We start from the raw sequence: 17,080 nt of genomic DNA on the forward strand, positions 1-17,080 counted from the left end.
AGTGGAACCGTCGCAGCCAACAGGGACCTCTCTCCTGGGCTCAGCTTTTGGAATGGCAGTGGAACTGTCACAGCCAACAGGGACCACTCTCGTGGGTTCAGCTTATGGTAGTGGAACCGTCGCAGCCAACAGGGACCTCTCTCCTGGGCTCAGCTTTTGGAATGGCAGTGGAACTGTCACAGCCAACAGGGACCACTCTCCTGGGCTCAGCTTTTGGCAGTGGAACTGTCGCAGCCAACAGGGACCTCTCTCCTAGGCTCAGCTTTCGGAATGGCACACTCAAAAACAGGAAGATAGGCCCCAAAATACAGAACAGAAGCAGAAGCCTGTTATATGACAGAGCTTGGTGTGTCTCACACAAGTACACGGGCCGTGACACAGGCTGTGCCCCATGCATGCCATCCCACCACGTGCCGACTCAGCTGCAGCCCTCTCAGCCCACAGTCACTCTGTGGAAGGACATGGTTTCTCTCCAGAAGGGAACAAAAAGTTTATTTTTCATAGAAGGATATGGATGTTTCCAGTCACTGAAAAAATATCAGTTAAAGTCAAATTTATGGTTAAAAAAAAAATAGAGCAGCATTTTGGAGAATGGATTTGGTCTTCTCTATGAAGCATGAGGCCGGGCCATCAGGTGTGAAACGTGGGCACTGCCCCCCACCACCCTAGGTGGACTGTGGTGGCTATAGGGCTGTGTGAGTCACGGGTGAGGAGGTCCAGCTGCCCTGAGGCATTGGATGGGGGTGGGGAGCTGGGGAGGCTGGAGGGTGGGTGGGCACAGGCCCCAGGATGTTCTCAGGTGACAGGACTGCTGAAGGCCTTGCACATCTATATTTTTATATCTCTTTTGACCGTGACATTTTCTGATACCCTGGAACAGTTTTTTCTTAACCCTTCTATTTCTGGCAACTGAGGATGTTGTTGGAAAGTGCCATCTTTATCAAAGAACCGAGAGTAGGTGCTTGGTACAGGTTTTCTTCACGTGTATTTATGGACAAATCTCTGGAACTGCATTATTTTGCAGCTTCAAAGAACCCCCGCTCTTGCTTGGTGTTCTGCATCCAAATACAAAGTTGCGACAGGCAGAAAGGCTGTTTGAAAATCAGCTTATTGGACCGGAGTCCATAGCACATATCGGGGGTAAGTCTGAGCTGGGGGCCCTTCCAGGCTGTCTGTTGTCTGAGGGGGCGGGTTCTGTGGGAGCAGCTGCGGTGGCACACTGCCCCCGGACTGGGGCCCTGCACATCCTTCTTAGCTGCGGACATGGGGCTTGGACCCCAGACATCACATGGGAGGCACTAGTGCCTAGTGGCTCTTTCTGCTGGTCTCATCTGCGCAGGTTGCATGCCGTTTTAGCACTTGGTGGTTTTCAGTTCATCTCTATGGAGCACTTTGTTGTGCTCAGAGTGTTGTGAAAGGAAAAAGGCCAAATACAGATACTGATGTTTAGTTTTTTATCAAAGTTAAATAGGTATTTGACAGCACAGCATTTCTTAGTTCCTTTTGCTTTGTATAGATTTCACTGTGAAGTGAAGACAAATGGTTCTCAATATTTCCACTGTTTTTTTGTCTGTCTGTTTGAAAGCTCACTTTGATGGGTACACTTAAGGATAACCATCTGCATCACACTTGCCCACACCTCAGAGCTGGAATTGGATCTGGTTCGAATACTTGCATCTCTAGCAACCTTGAGCAAGGCATTTTCTGTTTGTGAAAATGAGAATTAAGTTTCATATTGGAAAGGCACAGATAGTCACAGATAGTTTAAAACTTAATCTGGTATGGGCTTGCTGAGCAGCTTGTTTGGAAGTGCCGCTTGTTATTCCAAAACACACTCTGTTCTCCAGGCAGTAGGTGGCTGTGGATGTGCACACAGGGTGCTTCTGTTGTGCTCTCAAGGCCGGTCAGTGGCCTCTCTTCTAGTGACGTTTGATCAGCTTCTTTTGCCCAGGCCCTGCTATTTGACACAGGCCCCAAGGACTGGTCCATTTCTGCAGTTGGTTTGTTTTCTTGGCTGTCAAAGTCATAATTGTTTCAAGAAGAGTAAATATCATGATAGAACTTTGCATTTCTCTTAAAAAGACATTGGCATTTATTTGTGTAAATTTTATAAGCTTTAGCTTTTTTTGGTGAAAAATCAAATATTGCTATTTAAAACTGAAACTTAACAGCAGTTAAAGTGCAAACCAATGATCTTACCTCCCAAAGAGAGCACTTTCCTGCCTTTTTCCTTTTCACTGGGATTACTTCTCATTGTACTTTGTCACCAGGTCCCAGCTTTTTCTCTTTCTTTGGTGAGCTGGTGACATTTCTTGGCCAGGCACAGTGGGGTCCTTTCTGGTGGGTGTGAGCCCCTGGGAGGCGCCCAGGGACCTGCCGCTGCTATCTCTGCCACCTCATTTGGAAGCTGCCCTGGGGGCTGGCTGGCAGGTTGCTGACAGTGGAGGGAGGTACTAACTCTGGGGAGTGCTGGGAGAGAGCAATCTCCAGTTATAGCAGGCTTTATTTTTAAGAGCAGTTTTAGGTTCACAGCAAAATTGAGCAGAAGGTACAGAGATTTTCTGAAAAAGACTTTTTATTATGATTGGGTGTTGGATTTCATCAAATACTTTTTCTGCACACATGCCATGCACAGCCTCCCGCATGATCAACATCCCCCACCACAGTGGCACGTTTGTTACAACTGATGTACCCACATCAATACGTCATTATTACTCAGAGTCTGTAGTTTACAGTAGGGTTCACCCTTGGTTTTATACATTCTATGGGTTTGGACAAATGCCATGTGTCCACCATTATGGTATCATACAGGGTGTTTTCACTGCCCTGAAAATCCTCTCTGCTCTGCCTGTTCATCCCATCCTCTAATTTTAACCCATGACAACCACTGATCTTTTTGCCATCTCCATAGTTTTGCCTTTTCCAGAATGTTATGTAGTTGGACTCATACAGTATGTAGCCTTTCCAGATTGGCATCTTTCACTTAGTAGTATGCGTTTATTTAAAGTTCCTCCATGTCTTTCCATGGCTTGATAGCTCATTTCTTTTTAGCACTGAATAATATTCCATTGTATGAATGTGCCACAGTTTAGTTACCTACTGAAATACATCTTGGTTGCTGCTAAGTTTTGCCAGTTATGAATAAGGCTGGAGCAAACATCTGTGGGCAGGTTTTTGTGTGGACCTGAGTTTTCAGCTCATTTGGGTAAATACCGAAAAGCATAATTGCTGGATTGTGTGGTAAGAGTTAAGTTTTGTAAGAAACCACCAAGCGTTTCCAAAGTGGCTGTACTATTTGCCTTCCCATTAACAATTAGAGTTCCTGATGCTCCATGTCCTTGCCAGCATTTGGTGGTGTCAGTGTTTTGGATTGTGGCCCTTTTAATAGGCGTGTAGTGGTATCTCGTTGTTTCAGTTTGCATTTCTCTGATGACATTTGATGTGGAATATCTTCATATGCTTAACTGCCATCTGTATATCTTCTTTGGTGATGTGTCTGTTCAGGCCTTTTGCCCATTTTTGTAATTGGGTTGTTCATTTTCTTATTGTTGAGTTTTAAGAGTTGTTTGTGTATTTTGGATAATAGTTCTTTATCAGACATATCATTTGCAAATATTTTCTCCCAGTCTGTGGCTTCTCATTCTTTTGACAGTATCTTCTGCAGAGCAAGAATTTTTAATTTTAATGAAGTTTCACTTTTTATTTCTTCATGTATCTCACCTTGGTGTTATATCTAAAAATTCATCATCATACCCCAGGTGACCTAGATTTTCTCCTATGTTATCTTCTAGGAATTTGTTGTGTATTTTACATTTAGGTCTGTGATCCAATTTGAATTCCATTTTTGTGAAGGGTATAAGGTCTGTGTTAGATTTGTTTGCCTGTGGATGCAGACAAATTTGTTCCAGCACCATTTGTGGAAAACGCTGTCTTTTTTCCATTATGTATTGCATTTACTCCTTTGTCAAAAGATCAGTCGATTGTATTTATGTGGGTCTGTCTCTGGGATAAAAGTTTTATCTGTTCCGTTGATTTATTTTTCTATTCTTTTGCTAATACCACATTGTCTTGATTACGGTAGCTTTATAGTGAATCTTGAAGTTGAGTAGTTTCAGTCCTCTGACTTTATTCTTTTCCTTCAAGATTGTGTTGGATATTTTGGGTCTCTGCCCTCTCCATATGAACTTTAGGATTAATTCATCTGTATCTGCAAAATAGCTTGCTGGGATTTTGATTGGGATTACATTGAATCTATAGATTAAGGTTGGGAAAAACTGACCTTGACAGTATTAAGTCTTCCTGTCCATGAACATGGACTATCTCTCCATTTATTTAGTTCTTTGATTTCTTTCATCAGAATTTTGTAGTTTTCCTCATATAGACCTTGTGCATATTATGTTATATTTATACCTAAGTATGCCATTCTTTTGGATGCTAATGTACATACTGTTGTGTTTTCAATTCCAAATTCCATTTGTTCATTGTTAGTATAAAGGAAGGTGAGTCAATATCTTGCAATATCCTGCAACCTTACTATAATTGCTTAGTTCCAGGAGGGTTTTTTGTTGTCGATTCTTTCAGATTTTCTACCTAGACAATTATGTCACTTGCAAACAAAGAGAGTTTTATTTCTTTCTTCTCAATCTGTGTACCTTTTGTTTCCTTTTCATGTCTTATTGCATTAGCTAGGTCTACCAGTGTGATAGTGAAAAGGGGTAGTGACAGGGGCATCTTTGCCTTGTTCTTGATCTTAGCAGGAAAGCTTCTAGTTTGTCATCCATAAGTATGATGTTTTATGTAGATTTTTTTATAGATGTTCTTGATCAAGTTAAGAAAGTTTTCCTCGGCCAGGCGCGGTGGCTCAAGGCTGTAATCCCAGCACTTTGGGAGGCCGAGACGGGCGGATCACGAGGTCAGGAGATCGAGACCATCCTGGCTAACATGGTGAAACCCCGTCTCTACTAAAAAATACAAAAAACTAGCCGGGCGAGGTAGCGGGCGCCTGTAGTCCCAGCTACTCGGGAGGCTGAGGTAGGAGAATGGCGCAAACCCGGGAGGCAGAGCTTGCAGTGAGCTGAGATCCGGCCACTGCACTCTGGTCTGGGCGACGGAGCGAGACTCCGCCTCAAAAAAAAAAAAAAAAAAAAAAAAGAAAGTTTTCCTCTACTCCCAGCTTGCTGAGAGCTTTTAATCGTGAATGGGTGTTGGATGTTACTAGATGCTTTTTTCTGTATCTGTTGATACGATCTTGTGATTATTCTTGTTTAGATTGTTGAAGTCGCTGTGATAGTGGATTCTGTTTCTCCTTGCAGTTGCATTAGTTTTTGCCTCACATATTGGTGCTTTGTTGTGAAGCATATACACATTAAAGGTTCTTATGTCTTTTTGAGGAATTGACCCCTTTGTCATTGTGTGATGCTCCTCTTTATCCCTGATAACTTTCCTTGGTGTGAAGTCTTCTCTGTCTGAATTTAATACAGCTACTCTGGCTTGCTTTTGGTTAGTGTTAACATGATGTACTTTCTTCATCCCTTCACTTTTAATCTATATATATCTTTATATTTAAAGTGGCTTTCTTATGTACAACATAGAGTTGGATCTTGTTTTTTGAATAATTCTGGCAATGTCTCTCTTTCATTTGGTATATTTAGACCATTTATGTTTAAGGTGATTATTGATGTATTGGATTAATATCTACCATATTTGTTACTGTTTTCTATTCTTTGCCCTTATTCTTGTTTCTGTTTCTGCATTCTACTCTCTTTTTGTCTTTTGTAGTTTTAAACTGAGTATTTCATATGATTCCATTTTCACTCCTTTGTTAGCATATCAGTTCTTTTTTTTACTTTTTATAGTGGTTACCCTTGAGTTTACTATATACATTTGAAAACTATGAAATGTTTTATGAATTTGTGTGTCATCATTGCTCAAGGGGCATGCTGATCTTCTCTGTATTATTCTAATTTTAGTATATGTGCTGCTGAAGTAAGCGCTTCATGTGCTATAATTTTGTCCTAAAGGATTTCTGGCAGTTCTTCCCCTTTAGTTGGATATAATCAATATCAGTAGCAGACACTGATGTGAGGTGAGTATAAACTCATGCCCCTAAGTGCTGAGTGTCAGCTTGAGTGCTTCAGGACTGGAGAAAATCCTCACAGTTCTCATCACTGACGGGTGTCTGCTGCACCCTTGCTCTCAAGTCCGGTTCACACCCACAGGCTGCTTCCCTAGGCCTCCGCAGTTGTATCGCTGTAAGTTTTAAGGATTTTTTGTATTCCCAGAAATTGCTTCTCTTTCATCTTCAGAATTGGCATTTCCTCTAGAGGGGCAGGGGGAACACATAAACAAGCCCTCTTACAGGAGAAGGTGGCTTAGTCACAGTTCTTAGGCTAACATTGCTCTTCCTCCTTTTTGTGTGTTTAAACAGATGTGATGTTTACTGGGACAGCAGATGGCCAGGTTGTAAAACTTGAAAATGGTGAAATAGAGACCATTGCCCGGTTTGGTTCGGGTCCGTGCAGTAAGTTGGTGATAATCCCCTGATGTGTCTCTTCCAGTCTTTCAGAAAGATGTCGGATCACTGTGGAACTGCTTTTCCCTAGAATGCCTGTAGGAGAAAAAGAACCTCTAACCATCTAGTAGATGGAACATGACGTCACCATGAGCTCTTCATTTCCCTGGTGGTCCTTGGGCCTCATGGTGCCTGATGGTCACCTGCAGTCCCCATTTTGCAGCTGGGCAGTGGCCGTGGCGCCTGCTTGGTACTGCATGGGCCTCGCCCCTCACCATTTTACTGGGGTCCCTGTTTACCTTTGCAGTACTTCAGAGGCTAATAGGTGTTATCACAGTGCTGCTGTGGAAAAACAGGTGGCCTTGTCATTACTCAGATGTGTAAGTGTTATTCTGCCTTGGTCTCAGGAATTTCAGCCCTGTAAGTGAGAATACCCTTAAGTTATTCAAATTTTGGAAAACTAGAGTAGAAGACTCACTGTTTAAAACTGATAGTCTATAGACCTAATGGTTACCATTTTTTAATAGCTGGAATGTTTTTATTAAAATGATGCGTTTTAATAAACACAAACAACACAAAGGTACAAAGGAGAAAATAAAAATCACCTGAGTCTTTTCAGATGTAATTGTTATGAACATTTTAGTGGTTTACTTTTCAGACATCTTTTTGTTCATGGACATCCACACCCACACGTATGATGGAATTATACTCTACATCAGTTCTTTAACCTGCCTTTTTCCATGCCATTTTGGCAGTAAGCACCCTGCAGTGAGCATCCCCCAGTGAACACCCTGCAATAAGCATTTGCAGTGAGCATCCATGGTGAGCACCTACAGTAGCACCTGGAGTGAGCACCCATGGTGAGCACCCTACAATAAGCACCTGCAGTGAGCAGCCCACAGTGAATACCCTGCAGTAAGCACCTACAGTGAGCACCTGTGGTGAACACCTGCAGTGGTACTTGCAATGAGCACCCCACAGTTAATGCCCTGCAAAAGCACCTGTATTGAGCACCCTGCAGTAAGCACCTCACAGTGAACACCCTGCAACAAGCACCTGCAGTGAGCACCCCACATGAATACCCTGCAGTAAGCACCTTCAGGGAGCACCCCACAGTGAACACCTTGCAGTAAGAACCTGCAGTGAGCACCCCACAGTGAACACCCTGCAATAACCACCTGCGGTGAGGACCCCACAGTGAACACCTTACGATAAGTACCTGCAGTGAGCACCCCACAGTGAACACCCTGCAGTAACCACCTGCAGTGAGCACCCCACAGTGAACACCCTGCAATAAGCACCTGCAGTAAGTACCCCACAGTGGACACCCTGCAGTAGGCACCTGCAGTGAGCACCTCACAGTGAACACCCTGCAATAAGCACCTGTAGTGAGCACCCTGCAGTGAACACTCTGCAATAAGCACCTGCAGTGAGTACTCCACATGAACACCTTGCAGTAAGCACCTGCAGTAAGTACCCTGCAATAAGCACCTTCAGTGAGCACTCCACATGAACATCTTGCAGTAAGCACCTGCAGTAAGCACCCTGCAATAAGCAATTGCACTGGACACCCCACAGTGAACACCCTGCAATAAGCACCTGCAGTAAGCACCCTGCAATAAACATCTCAGTGAGCACCCCACAATGAACACCTTACAGTAAGCATTTGCAGTGCAGTGAGCACCTGCAGGGCAGTTCTAGCTCTAATGCCATAGTCTTGTATAGCATGTTGTATGGGAAAGGATGGATGAGATGCTTGGAGGACAGCACAGGTAGAATCTGGGACCAGCTACCAATCCCCGTCTGTTTGTTTTTCTAGAAACCCGAGATGATGAGCCTGTGTGTGGGAGACCCCTGGGTGTCCGTGCAGGGCCCAATGGGACTCTCTTTGTGGCTGATGCATACAAGGGACTATTTGAAGTAAATCCCTGGAAACGTATGTGATAATATATTGTTTCCTTCTATGATGATTTTAGATCTTTTAAACAGTATATGTATGTATAGACTTAATAGGATTTGTTAACAACAGTCTGCTAAAGACTCTGATATTTCCTATTCGCTGAACAGTACTGAAAGCATTGCCTGCAAAAGTCAGCTAGTTTTAAGTACCAGAAAACTCCCTACCCATGATTGCATTTGGTCCATACCCTAATTTCCTCCAAGCATTTATATTTTAGCCACAGGGTCTCAAAAGGACTTATTTTGAGAAAGTTAGACCTCTTTCTGTCTTTATTTTTCTGTGTTTCTCTCTGCATCTTGTCTATTTGTTTTCTCTCTTTTTCTTCTCTGTGGCCCTCCCCTTTGTCTCTGCCTTTCTATTTTCTCCTGTAGTTCCTTCTCTTCTTTCCCCTGACTGCTCATGAGTCCCCTTGACCAGACTGTAATATGTGCTGTGTGTCTCAGTGGAGGTTCCTGCTGGGGAGGAGTCCATTGTCTTGTACAGTGCATGGGGGCCCAAATGTAGGCCCTGCAGCCCAGCTGCTTGGGGCCGTTCCACTCTGCTGGCCACCAGCTATGACTGCAGGTCCCTTGACTGCTCTATGCGCAGCTTCCTCATCAAATTGGGGTCATAGTAGCCCTGCCCGTGGGATTGTTGTGAAGGTTTAAAGGCAGTCACACCTCAAGAGTGCTTAGCCCTCAGTCCGTGTTCTTTCTATTATTTTTCAAAACTTATACTACTGCTTTTTTTTTCTAAAAGCAGATGAGTAGAATATGTCATATTTCTCTCAAATAGAACTAACAAATAGAACTACAGCCTGCCTAACACTTGCAATATATGTTATCAAGTCAGTTGACCTAGAAGAAAGAATTCCTCATCTTTATAGAAAAGATTCTGCCTTTAATGAAGTTAGTCTAAAAAAAAAATCATTTAACACCTAATACTGTTTTTACTATAAGAAGGAATAAATCTTCCGACATATGACATGGAGAAGTTTCAGTTTTTCTTTTTAAATCAGGCTGGTTAATATTTTGAAATTATTGAAAAGAAAGTTCCTAGTTCAAGTCAATCTTTTTCTTTCTTTTTAAACTTCAGGTGAAGTGAAACTGCTGCTGTCCTCCGAGACACCCATTGAGGGGAAGAAAATGTCCTTTGTGAATGATCTTACGGTCACTCAGGATGGGAGGAAGATTTATTTCACTGATTCTAGCAGCAAATGGCAAAGACGAGACTACCTGCTTCTGGTGATGGAGGGCACAGATGACGGGCGGTGAGGCCTTGCTCTAGGTCTCCCATTTGTTGAGTTCACCAGCCAGGCCAGCCGCTTCAGCAGAGCTTGTTACTTCTAGGGACCAAGGGAATATTTCCAGCATCATATTTCAGCTTCTAGTACAGGACCTTAGTGGCTTCTGGAGGCAGGTGATGGATGTCACAAAATGGAACAAGGTGCTTTCGTTTTCTCTGAGGAAATAAAACAGGCCAGTCTGTCTGAGGGTGCAAGTCTAGGCAGTCAGGAGAGACCCTGGAGGCAGGCCTGGGCTTTGAGTTGCCTCTCTGAGGGGGACTCCTGTCTGGCTCCCAGGTCAGCAAGAGAACTTGGGATTCTCTGGAGGGGACACTGGATCTGCTCTGGATGGGGAAGGGCCCCCAGGGGCCAGCCTTGAATCAAGTTTGAGCAGGGGGCCCAGGGCTTGTTGCTCCGGGTTGAGGTGGAGTCATCTTCTGCAGGCCCATGCCCTGAAGGCCCAGAGTGGGAGCCAGGGATTCTCCCGCATAACCCTCTGTTTTGGCGTTTCACAGCCTGCTGGAGTACGATACTGTGACCAGGGAAGTGAAAGTTTTATTGGACCAGCTGCGGTTCCCGAATGGAGTGCAGCTGTCTCCTGCAGAAGACTTTGTCCTGGTGGCAGAAACGACCATGGCCAGGATACGAAGGTGTGTGTGGGATTGGCTGAGCTGTCAGTTGCTGGCCAGAGCGCATCATGGTGGGGTAGAGTGGGCACGGAAATGGGATCGACAGAAATCAGAGGCAGCAGTGCACCTTCTGCATGGCATGTTAAAGAAAATTCAAGGGTGCACTTTTCTTTCTCCCATTGTGAGTCGTAGTCTGGGAGAGCGTCTTAAGGCCAGCTGGCGCAGCCTGGGCCCCATTCCCCTGCTGGCAGGGCCTTGGTCCTCCCCCGACTTGCTTCCCCTCTGTTCATGCTGGGCCCTGTGCACAAAGGTGTCTTCTCAGCAGCTGTGCCTTTGTTCATGATGGACATAGTTAGAGCACTTTCCATATAGATATTTGGATCAAGACCAGTTTGGTGCTTGGCTAAAATTTTTATCTTAAATTGAGGGGCTATGGCTCACTGTCTGCTTGGTCGAATTTTTCAGAGTCTATGTTTCTGGCCTGATGAAGGGCGGGGCTGATCTGTTTGTGGAGAACATGCCTGGATTTCCAGACAACATCCGGCCCAGCAGCTTTGGGGGATACTGGGTCGGCATGTCAACCATCCGCCCTAACCCTGGGTTTTCCATGCTGGATTTCTTATCTGAGAGACCCTGGATCAAAAGGATGATTTTTAAGGTAACTATAAAAACTGTTACTCCAAGAAAGAAAATGGAAGTGAATTGAATCATATTTTTTTGACCCTTATAGCTTAAAAATCTAGTTCTGCTTGTAGTATTTGGCTCTGAATGACACTTAGAAACACATTTCATTCTTCATCCTGAAATACAGATTTAAACATTTGGACCCTGAAATACAGATTTAAACATTTGGACCCTTTGGGTCTTCTGGTTTCCCTGTTTCTGGGTGTTTTGATTGCCACCCTCACCATTATGACTTTGGGCATCTGCCTGCCTTTCAGTCTTCCCTATTTCTGGGTGTTTTGATTGCCACCCTCACCATCATGGCTCTGGGCATCCGCCTGCCTGTCAGTCTCGCTTCTCCATCTGCCATGGCTGTGCCAGGCCTTCTCTGCTCTCCGCCCTCCTCTCTGCCTCCTCAGGGAAAGAGTCGGGAGGTGCCCCTTCCTCCCCTCCCTGCAGGTGTGGCCACCCCTGTAACCCAGTCACCACAGCTGCCGTCGCGCCTGCTCCCTGCTGCCTTCTTGCAGCCTCACTGCCAGGCACCCTTCTCTATGGAGTTCTGCCCTTTGACCTCCTACCACATCCAAATCTTTCCCTTTAAAAAAAAGAAGTCACCCACTCCCACCAATGGCCAGCCATAGCCCCTTCAACACAACAGCCCCTTCAACACAACAGCCCCTTCAACACAGCCTTTAAAGCTTGCCATTTTCCCAGTGGCTTCCATGAAGCACCCCACATCATAACTCAGCACGTTTACACTGTGGAGGGGTCACTTGTTGACATGGGCGCTTGTGTAATACAGAGATCTGCTTTTCCAGCAAGCTCCATGTCACAGACTGAATGGGTATTTGAAGTTGATACTGAATATTTGAACTGATATGGAAATACTAGCTTACAGTCCTGGGGCTGACAGGCAGCAGTTACTGAGTCCTGCTGCCGGGCTGTGTGCCTGGACCCCTCCTGGGGGCTGCGTGCACATTCTCAGACTGGCTCACGGTCTTCAGTGATGTGAGTTCTGTGGGTTGCTGTGTGGGAAGTCTTAATCTGTTGAGAAATCTGTCCTTCTCGTTGCCTTATTGGCTCCAGAGATAGCATCTGTTCCTGCTGGCACCTAGGGGGAGGCAGAATAGCAGGTGCGCAAGCACAGGGGTTTTGGAGGCTGCCAGACCAGCTGTGGGACCCTGGGCCAGAGACTTGGACTCTCTGCCTCAGGTGCTCTATCTGTAAAGTGGAAAGAATAATAGCACCTCATCAGGTGCTGGGAACATTTAGTGAAAATCTGCACATAGTGCTCTTAGCTTAGGGTAGTGTGAGTGGTGGTGGTTTGTGTCTCTTCCCCTGAGTAGAATATGCATACCATCAGAGCAGGTGTTTTTCTGCGTAGTTCATTTGTCATCCTCCACACCTGCAACAGTGCCTGGCACATGTAGGTGCGAGGATGTACCATTGATTGAGGGCATGGTTAGGGAGGGGGCTGCAAGCATGAGGGAACACGGGATCTTCCTGCAGCTGGGTGAGGAGGGGTGAGAGGGAGGACCACAGCCCCATGGACTTGGAAAGAAGGTTCAGTTTTACTCAAAATGTAATCCAAGTCATTGAAGATTTTTTTGTTTTTTGTTTTTGAGACAGAGTCTTGCTCTGTCACTCAGGCTGATGTGTAGTGGCACAATCTCGGCTCACTGCAGTCTCTGCCTCCTGGGCTCAAGTGATTTTCCTGCCTCAGCCTCCTGAGTAGCTGGGACTACAGGCGTGCACCACCACGCTTAGCTACTTTTTGTATTTTTAGTATAGACGAGTTTTCACCGTGTTGGCCAGGCTGGTCTCAAATGCCTGACCTCGAGTAATCCACCCACCTCAGCCTCCCAAAATGCTGAGATTACAACCAGGAGCCACCATGCCCGGCCTGATTTTTTTTTTTTTTTAAATTTTGAGACAGTATCAAAGCTGTGGAAACGGAGGGTACAAGGGATTTTTTTTCCCAGCACTGTTTTCGAGTTAGCTGCTGGCCTGATGTCCTGTCACTCACTGCAGATGCCTGAGCGTGTGTTTGGCACGTTCTCCTCATTACCACTGGTCGAAACCAGGAGATGCCCACAGCTCCCCTGTGACTGTCCGGTCTGCAGGCTCCATTCAGATTTCGCCAGTTGTCCTGCTGTTGTCCTTTATAACAAAGGATCCAACCCAGGATCAGAAGTGGTGTTTAGCTGTCAGCTCTGTTTCATCTCCTTCAGTCTGGGGATATTCAGCCCCTGTTTTTGTTTGAAGTTTTGGCCTTGATCCTTTGGAAGCGTGCAGGTCAGCTGTGTCCCAGAATGTCCCTCCAGTAGGGTTTTTCATGTGGAGATTCTGGTCTCGTATCGCTGGCAGTCGTGGTACAGCCGGGCAGCTGTGCTCATCTTGGCGAGGCTGTCACGAGGGCACAGTGTCAGTTTGCTCTGTTGGGGTGGTGGCAACTTTGGCTACCTGATTCAGGCGAGGAATGCCAGGTGTCTCCACCTTGACGTGGTTCTTTCGTGTTTCATTACTGAGTCGCTCGCGGAGAGATGGTTTCTGTAAGTAATCATCAGTGCCATCTTACGGTTTCCCATGTTCTTAATGGTGATTATGTTACAGTCATCATTGATTTTGATGTTCAGATTACCCATCTGTGGCCAGGAGGAGCCCCTTCAATGTGGCTTCTGAGCCTTTGGGCATGTCCTGTTGTCTTGGGCCAGCTCCTCACTTTCCAGCACATAAGTCGTTCCAGGTTCCTCTCGTATTGTCCCTGCTCCAGCTCTGCAATTGGCCATTTCTCCCAGGAGCCCTGGTTGCCTGTGGAGGAGATCTGGGTGCTAAGTGTACTCGCTGCCTTGGGTGTCGCTGCTCTCAGGTCCCCAAGGGACAGTGCTGGGAGTACAAGCACATGATACGTACTCACACATGCCTGCATGCGTAGGCATCACACACACACCGCTCATGCTTATGCCTGCATCTGTCATCTGTAAATTGAAAACCATGACAACACCACAGACTGATCCAAGTTTTCTCCCCTTATTTCTCCCCCTATTTGTACCTCTCTAACAGTGAGAAACCTGGATCCCATTGTCCTCCCTAGGTTTACCTGTTCAACCATTTTCTCTGTATGTGACCAATCTGTGGCTGCTGTGCCCTGTCACATGGCCCCATCCAGGGCTGTAGCACCCCATGCTGGGCTGTCCCCTTCCTCCCTGACTGTGTGCTGGAGGCTGCCTTTCCCCTCAAGGGCTGTGATCCCTACACCGGGCTGTCCCTGGGTGTACACCTCTTCACTTGTATGGGCTGTCACAGCCTGATCTGGGCCTCACTGTGGGGATACGTCCTCACCCCATGTAGGCCCTGACAACCTGTGCCAGGCCACCCCCCTGAAGGGACACCTCCTTACCCAAGCGGAGTGGGCTGGTCTGGGTCATCATGGTCTACCATCCCCTGCACACATGTACCCTGCTCAGCCCCATGCTCCTGATGGAGTTGTTTAGGAGGGGAGTGATGTAGTACAAAGAATGTTTTTAAAGAGAACTGCAGCTGCTGAAAGGAGAACATCTTGCAGCAGGTCTTAGCTGGCTGTGGGAGCCTGTGTGGAACTTGTCCCAGTGACTGGGGAGAGGTGGCAGGGCAAGGCCCAGGCCAGGGACACACACAACAGATGGCAAGACTGGTGGCTGGGCTTGTAGGGCACAGAGAGACCGGGATCAAGGGAGGGCTGGGGTCCTGGCCCTGTCTCCGGAGCTGGGGAGGCTGTCGAATTTGAAGTGCTATTAGAAAGTCCAGGCAGACATGGGTCCCAGACAGTGAGAGACTTAGCACTGGTGTTGGAAATGGAGATGGCGATTTGAGACATTTCTGGGAAGGTGACTAGTTGTAATAGTAAGAGAAGATGAGATCTCTTAGGAAGAAGAGAGAAGAGAGGAGAGCAGGAAGGATCCATGACTGAACAGCAGGAGGTGGCATTTCATGGGTAGTGGGAAGCCTTGGGAGTTTTTTGAGCTGTAATGCAGTTGATCTATCGCTGTTGAACCTAGAGTCTAGTCAACTTGTCTGTCTGCTTGAACATTTCCAGTGACTGGGAGACATTATTCGTTGGACACTTGTTTGGGTATTTCCGCTTGTATTAAATGCTAGAAATCTGTCTGTTAATTTCCATTCCTTGGTCTTAGGCAGAGGAGTGCTTTGTCATGATTTCCGACCAGGTGTCCTTCTGCTCTGCCAGAAATCATGCCTCTCGCCATCTGTTCTCTGCTTAAAACTCTTCAGCAGTCCCATGTGACCACAGTCTAGGTCGAAGCTCTTTTGCCTCCATCCCTGGAGGCATCCCTCAGGATCTACACACCCCGCTTTGACGAAAGCAGTGGGATTTTGCTGTCTGTTTTGGAAGCCATGTTGTGTGGTCTGTGAACCTGCTTGCCTTTTTTTGAACATGAGCTGCTCTCAAATCTCCGTCGTTTGCACCTTGCCTGTTTGAAATGTTTTAAACCTGAACAGAAGACTTGGGTGTTCCAGGGGCTGTGCTGGTTATCTGGTGGGTGGAGGTCATTCTGAGCCCTGGCTCCAGACAGAAGACTTGGGTGTTCCAGGGGCTGTGCTGGTTGTCTGGTGGGTGGAGGCCATTCTGAGCCCTGGCTCCGGTGCTGGGACCGCCTTGGATGTGCTGTGTCTCTCCGAGTTCAGCCAGGCCGTCCAGAGATGTGCTCGTGTTGCTGTCCTTGTGCTGGGGAGCCTCTTTGGCCTGATCTTCACAGGGACAGGGGTGGGGTGGGGTCTGCTTTGGGGCCCCCGGGGCTGGGAGTGGGAGCTGGGTTAGCTGTCCTGTGGGGCACTGCCCTGTGGGGCTGCCCTGTCTTGGAAAGGAGTCAGACCCTTCTTGGATGGTGGGCGCGGCGCGGTTGATCTGCATACAGCATTCTTGGCCAGATAGTGAACTCTCCCTGCACTGTGCTTCCCTCTAGCTCTTTAGTCAGGAGACGGTGATGAAGTTTGTGCCGCGGTACAGCCTCGTCCTAGAACTCAGCGACAGCGGTGCCTTCCGGAGAAGCCTGCATGATCCCGACGGGCTGGTGGCCGCCTACGTCAGTGAGGTGCATGAGCACGACGGGCACCTGTACGTGGGCTCTTTCAGGTCCCCCTTCCTCTGCAGACTCAGCCTCCAGGCTGTTTAGCCCTCCCGGATAGCTGCCCCTGCCATGTAAGCCAGGAGCCTTCACACTAAGGCACCAGGCCTAGTCCAGGAGGAGCTGTGGACACAGTCATGGTTCAAGTGTCCACATGCACTTGTCAGTCCCTGAGGGATGGTGGGCATGGCTGCTTCATCCCTCGAGGATGCCCGGGCCCCATCTGGGCTCATCTTTCTGTTTAGAGGGAAGCACAACATATCTGCCACGGGGAAGATAAATTCATGTGAAGCAATTTTCTCTTAAAAAAAAAACAACAAAGCTTTCTAAGTACAGTCATTCTCTAGGGCTTGGGAAGCTCCTTGCACTTGGAACAGGGCTCAGGTGGGTGCAGCAGTAACACACTGCCCAGGAAGTTTGCTGCTGTGGCCCTATCCTGCGGCCTCAGAGTCCTTTACTATTATATGACGTGCGGTCATACCTTTATTGGGGTGGGAATGGAAGAGCAGAGGGAGCATGGCCCAAGGATGTTGAGGCCAGCAGTGAGAGCTGTGTGAGCCAAGACTTGGAACTGTGTTCTCAAGGGTTGTGTGGGACGTGGGCTCTCCATAGTGTGTAGGAAAAGCATGTTGACTCTAGCGGCTCAGAGAGGACTTTGCTAGGTTTCTTTCTGTGAATATCTCCGCACTGACCATGCTGGAATTGGATGCTTCTGCAATTCGGGACCTACTGCAGGGATCCATTTAGTAATGTCCTGTCTGTGACCTTTGTTCTTGACCTCTAGACCCCAAGATGTGAACAGTGCACGTGTTAATGTCATCTTTGCTCATGTGTTATAAGCCCCAAGTTGCTGTATATTTTCACAAGTATGTCTACACACTGGTCATGATTTTGATAATAAATAATGATAAATTGACTTCTGCTGATTAA

General features: G+C 46.8%; 1 protein-coding gene across 1 annotated transcript in view; it reads left to right on the forward strand.

Annotated features, from left to right (window-relative positions):
- Nucleotides 1-17,080, forward strand: part of APMAP (adipocyte plasma membrane associated protein) — a 27,751-nt gene extending 10,671 nt beyond the window's left edge. Inside the window, exons 3-9 of the mRNA XM_011952180.1 lie at nt 1,025-1,140; nt 6,428-6,520; nt 8,331-8,447; nt 9,546-9,720; nt 10,251-10,385; nt 10,830-11,022; nt 15,989-17,080. Of these exons, the coding sequence (XP_011807570.1) occupies nt 1,025-1,140; nt 6,428-6,520; nt 8,331-8,447; nt 9,546-9,720; nt 10,251-10,385; nt 10,830-11,022; nt 15,989-16,198 (1,039 nt within the window). The 3' untranslated portion in view covers nt 16,199-17,080. The remainder of the gene's footprint in view (nt 1-1,024; nt 1,141-6,427; nt 6,521-8,330; nt 8,448-9,545; nt 9,721-10,250; nt 10,386-10,829; nt 11,023-15,988) is intronic.

Source organism: Colobus angolensis, unplaced genomic scaffold, assembly GCF_000951035.1.
Source record: "Colobus angolensis palliatus isolate OR3802 unplaced genomic scaffold, Cang.pa_1.0 Scaffold336, whole genome shotgun sequence".
In the NCBI taxonomy this organism is placed as follows: domain Eukaryota; kingdom Metazoa; phylum Chordata; class Mammalia; order Primates; family Cercopithecidae; genus Colobus; species Colobus angolensis.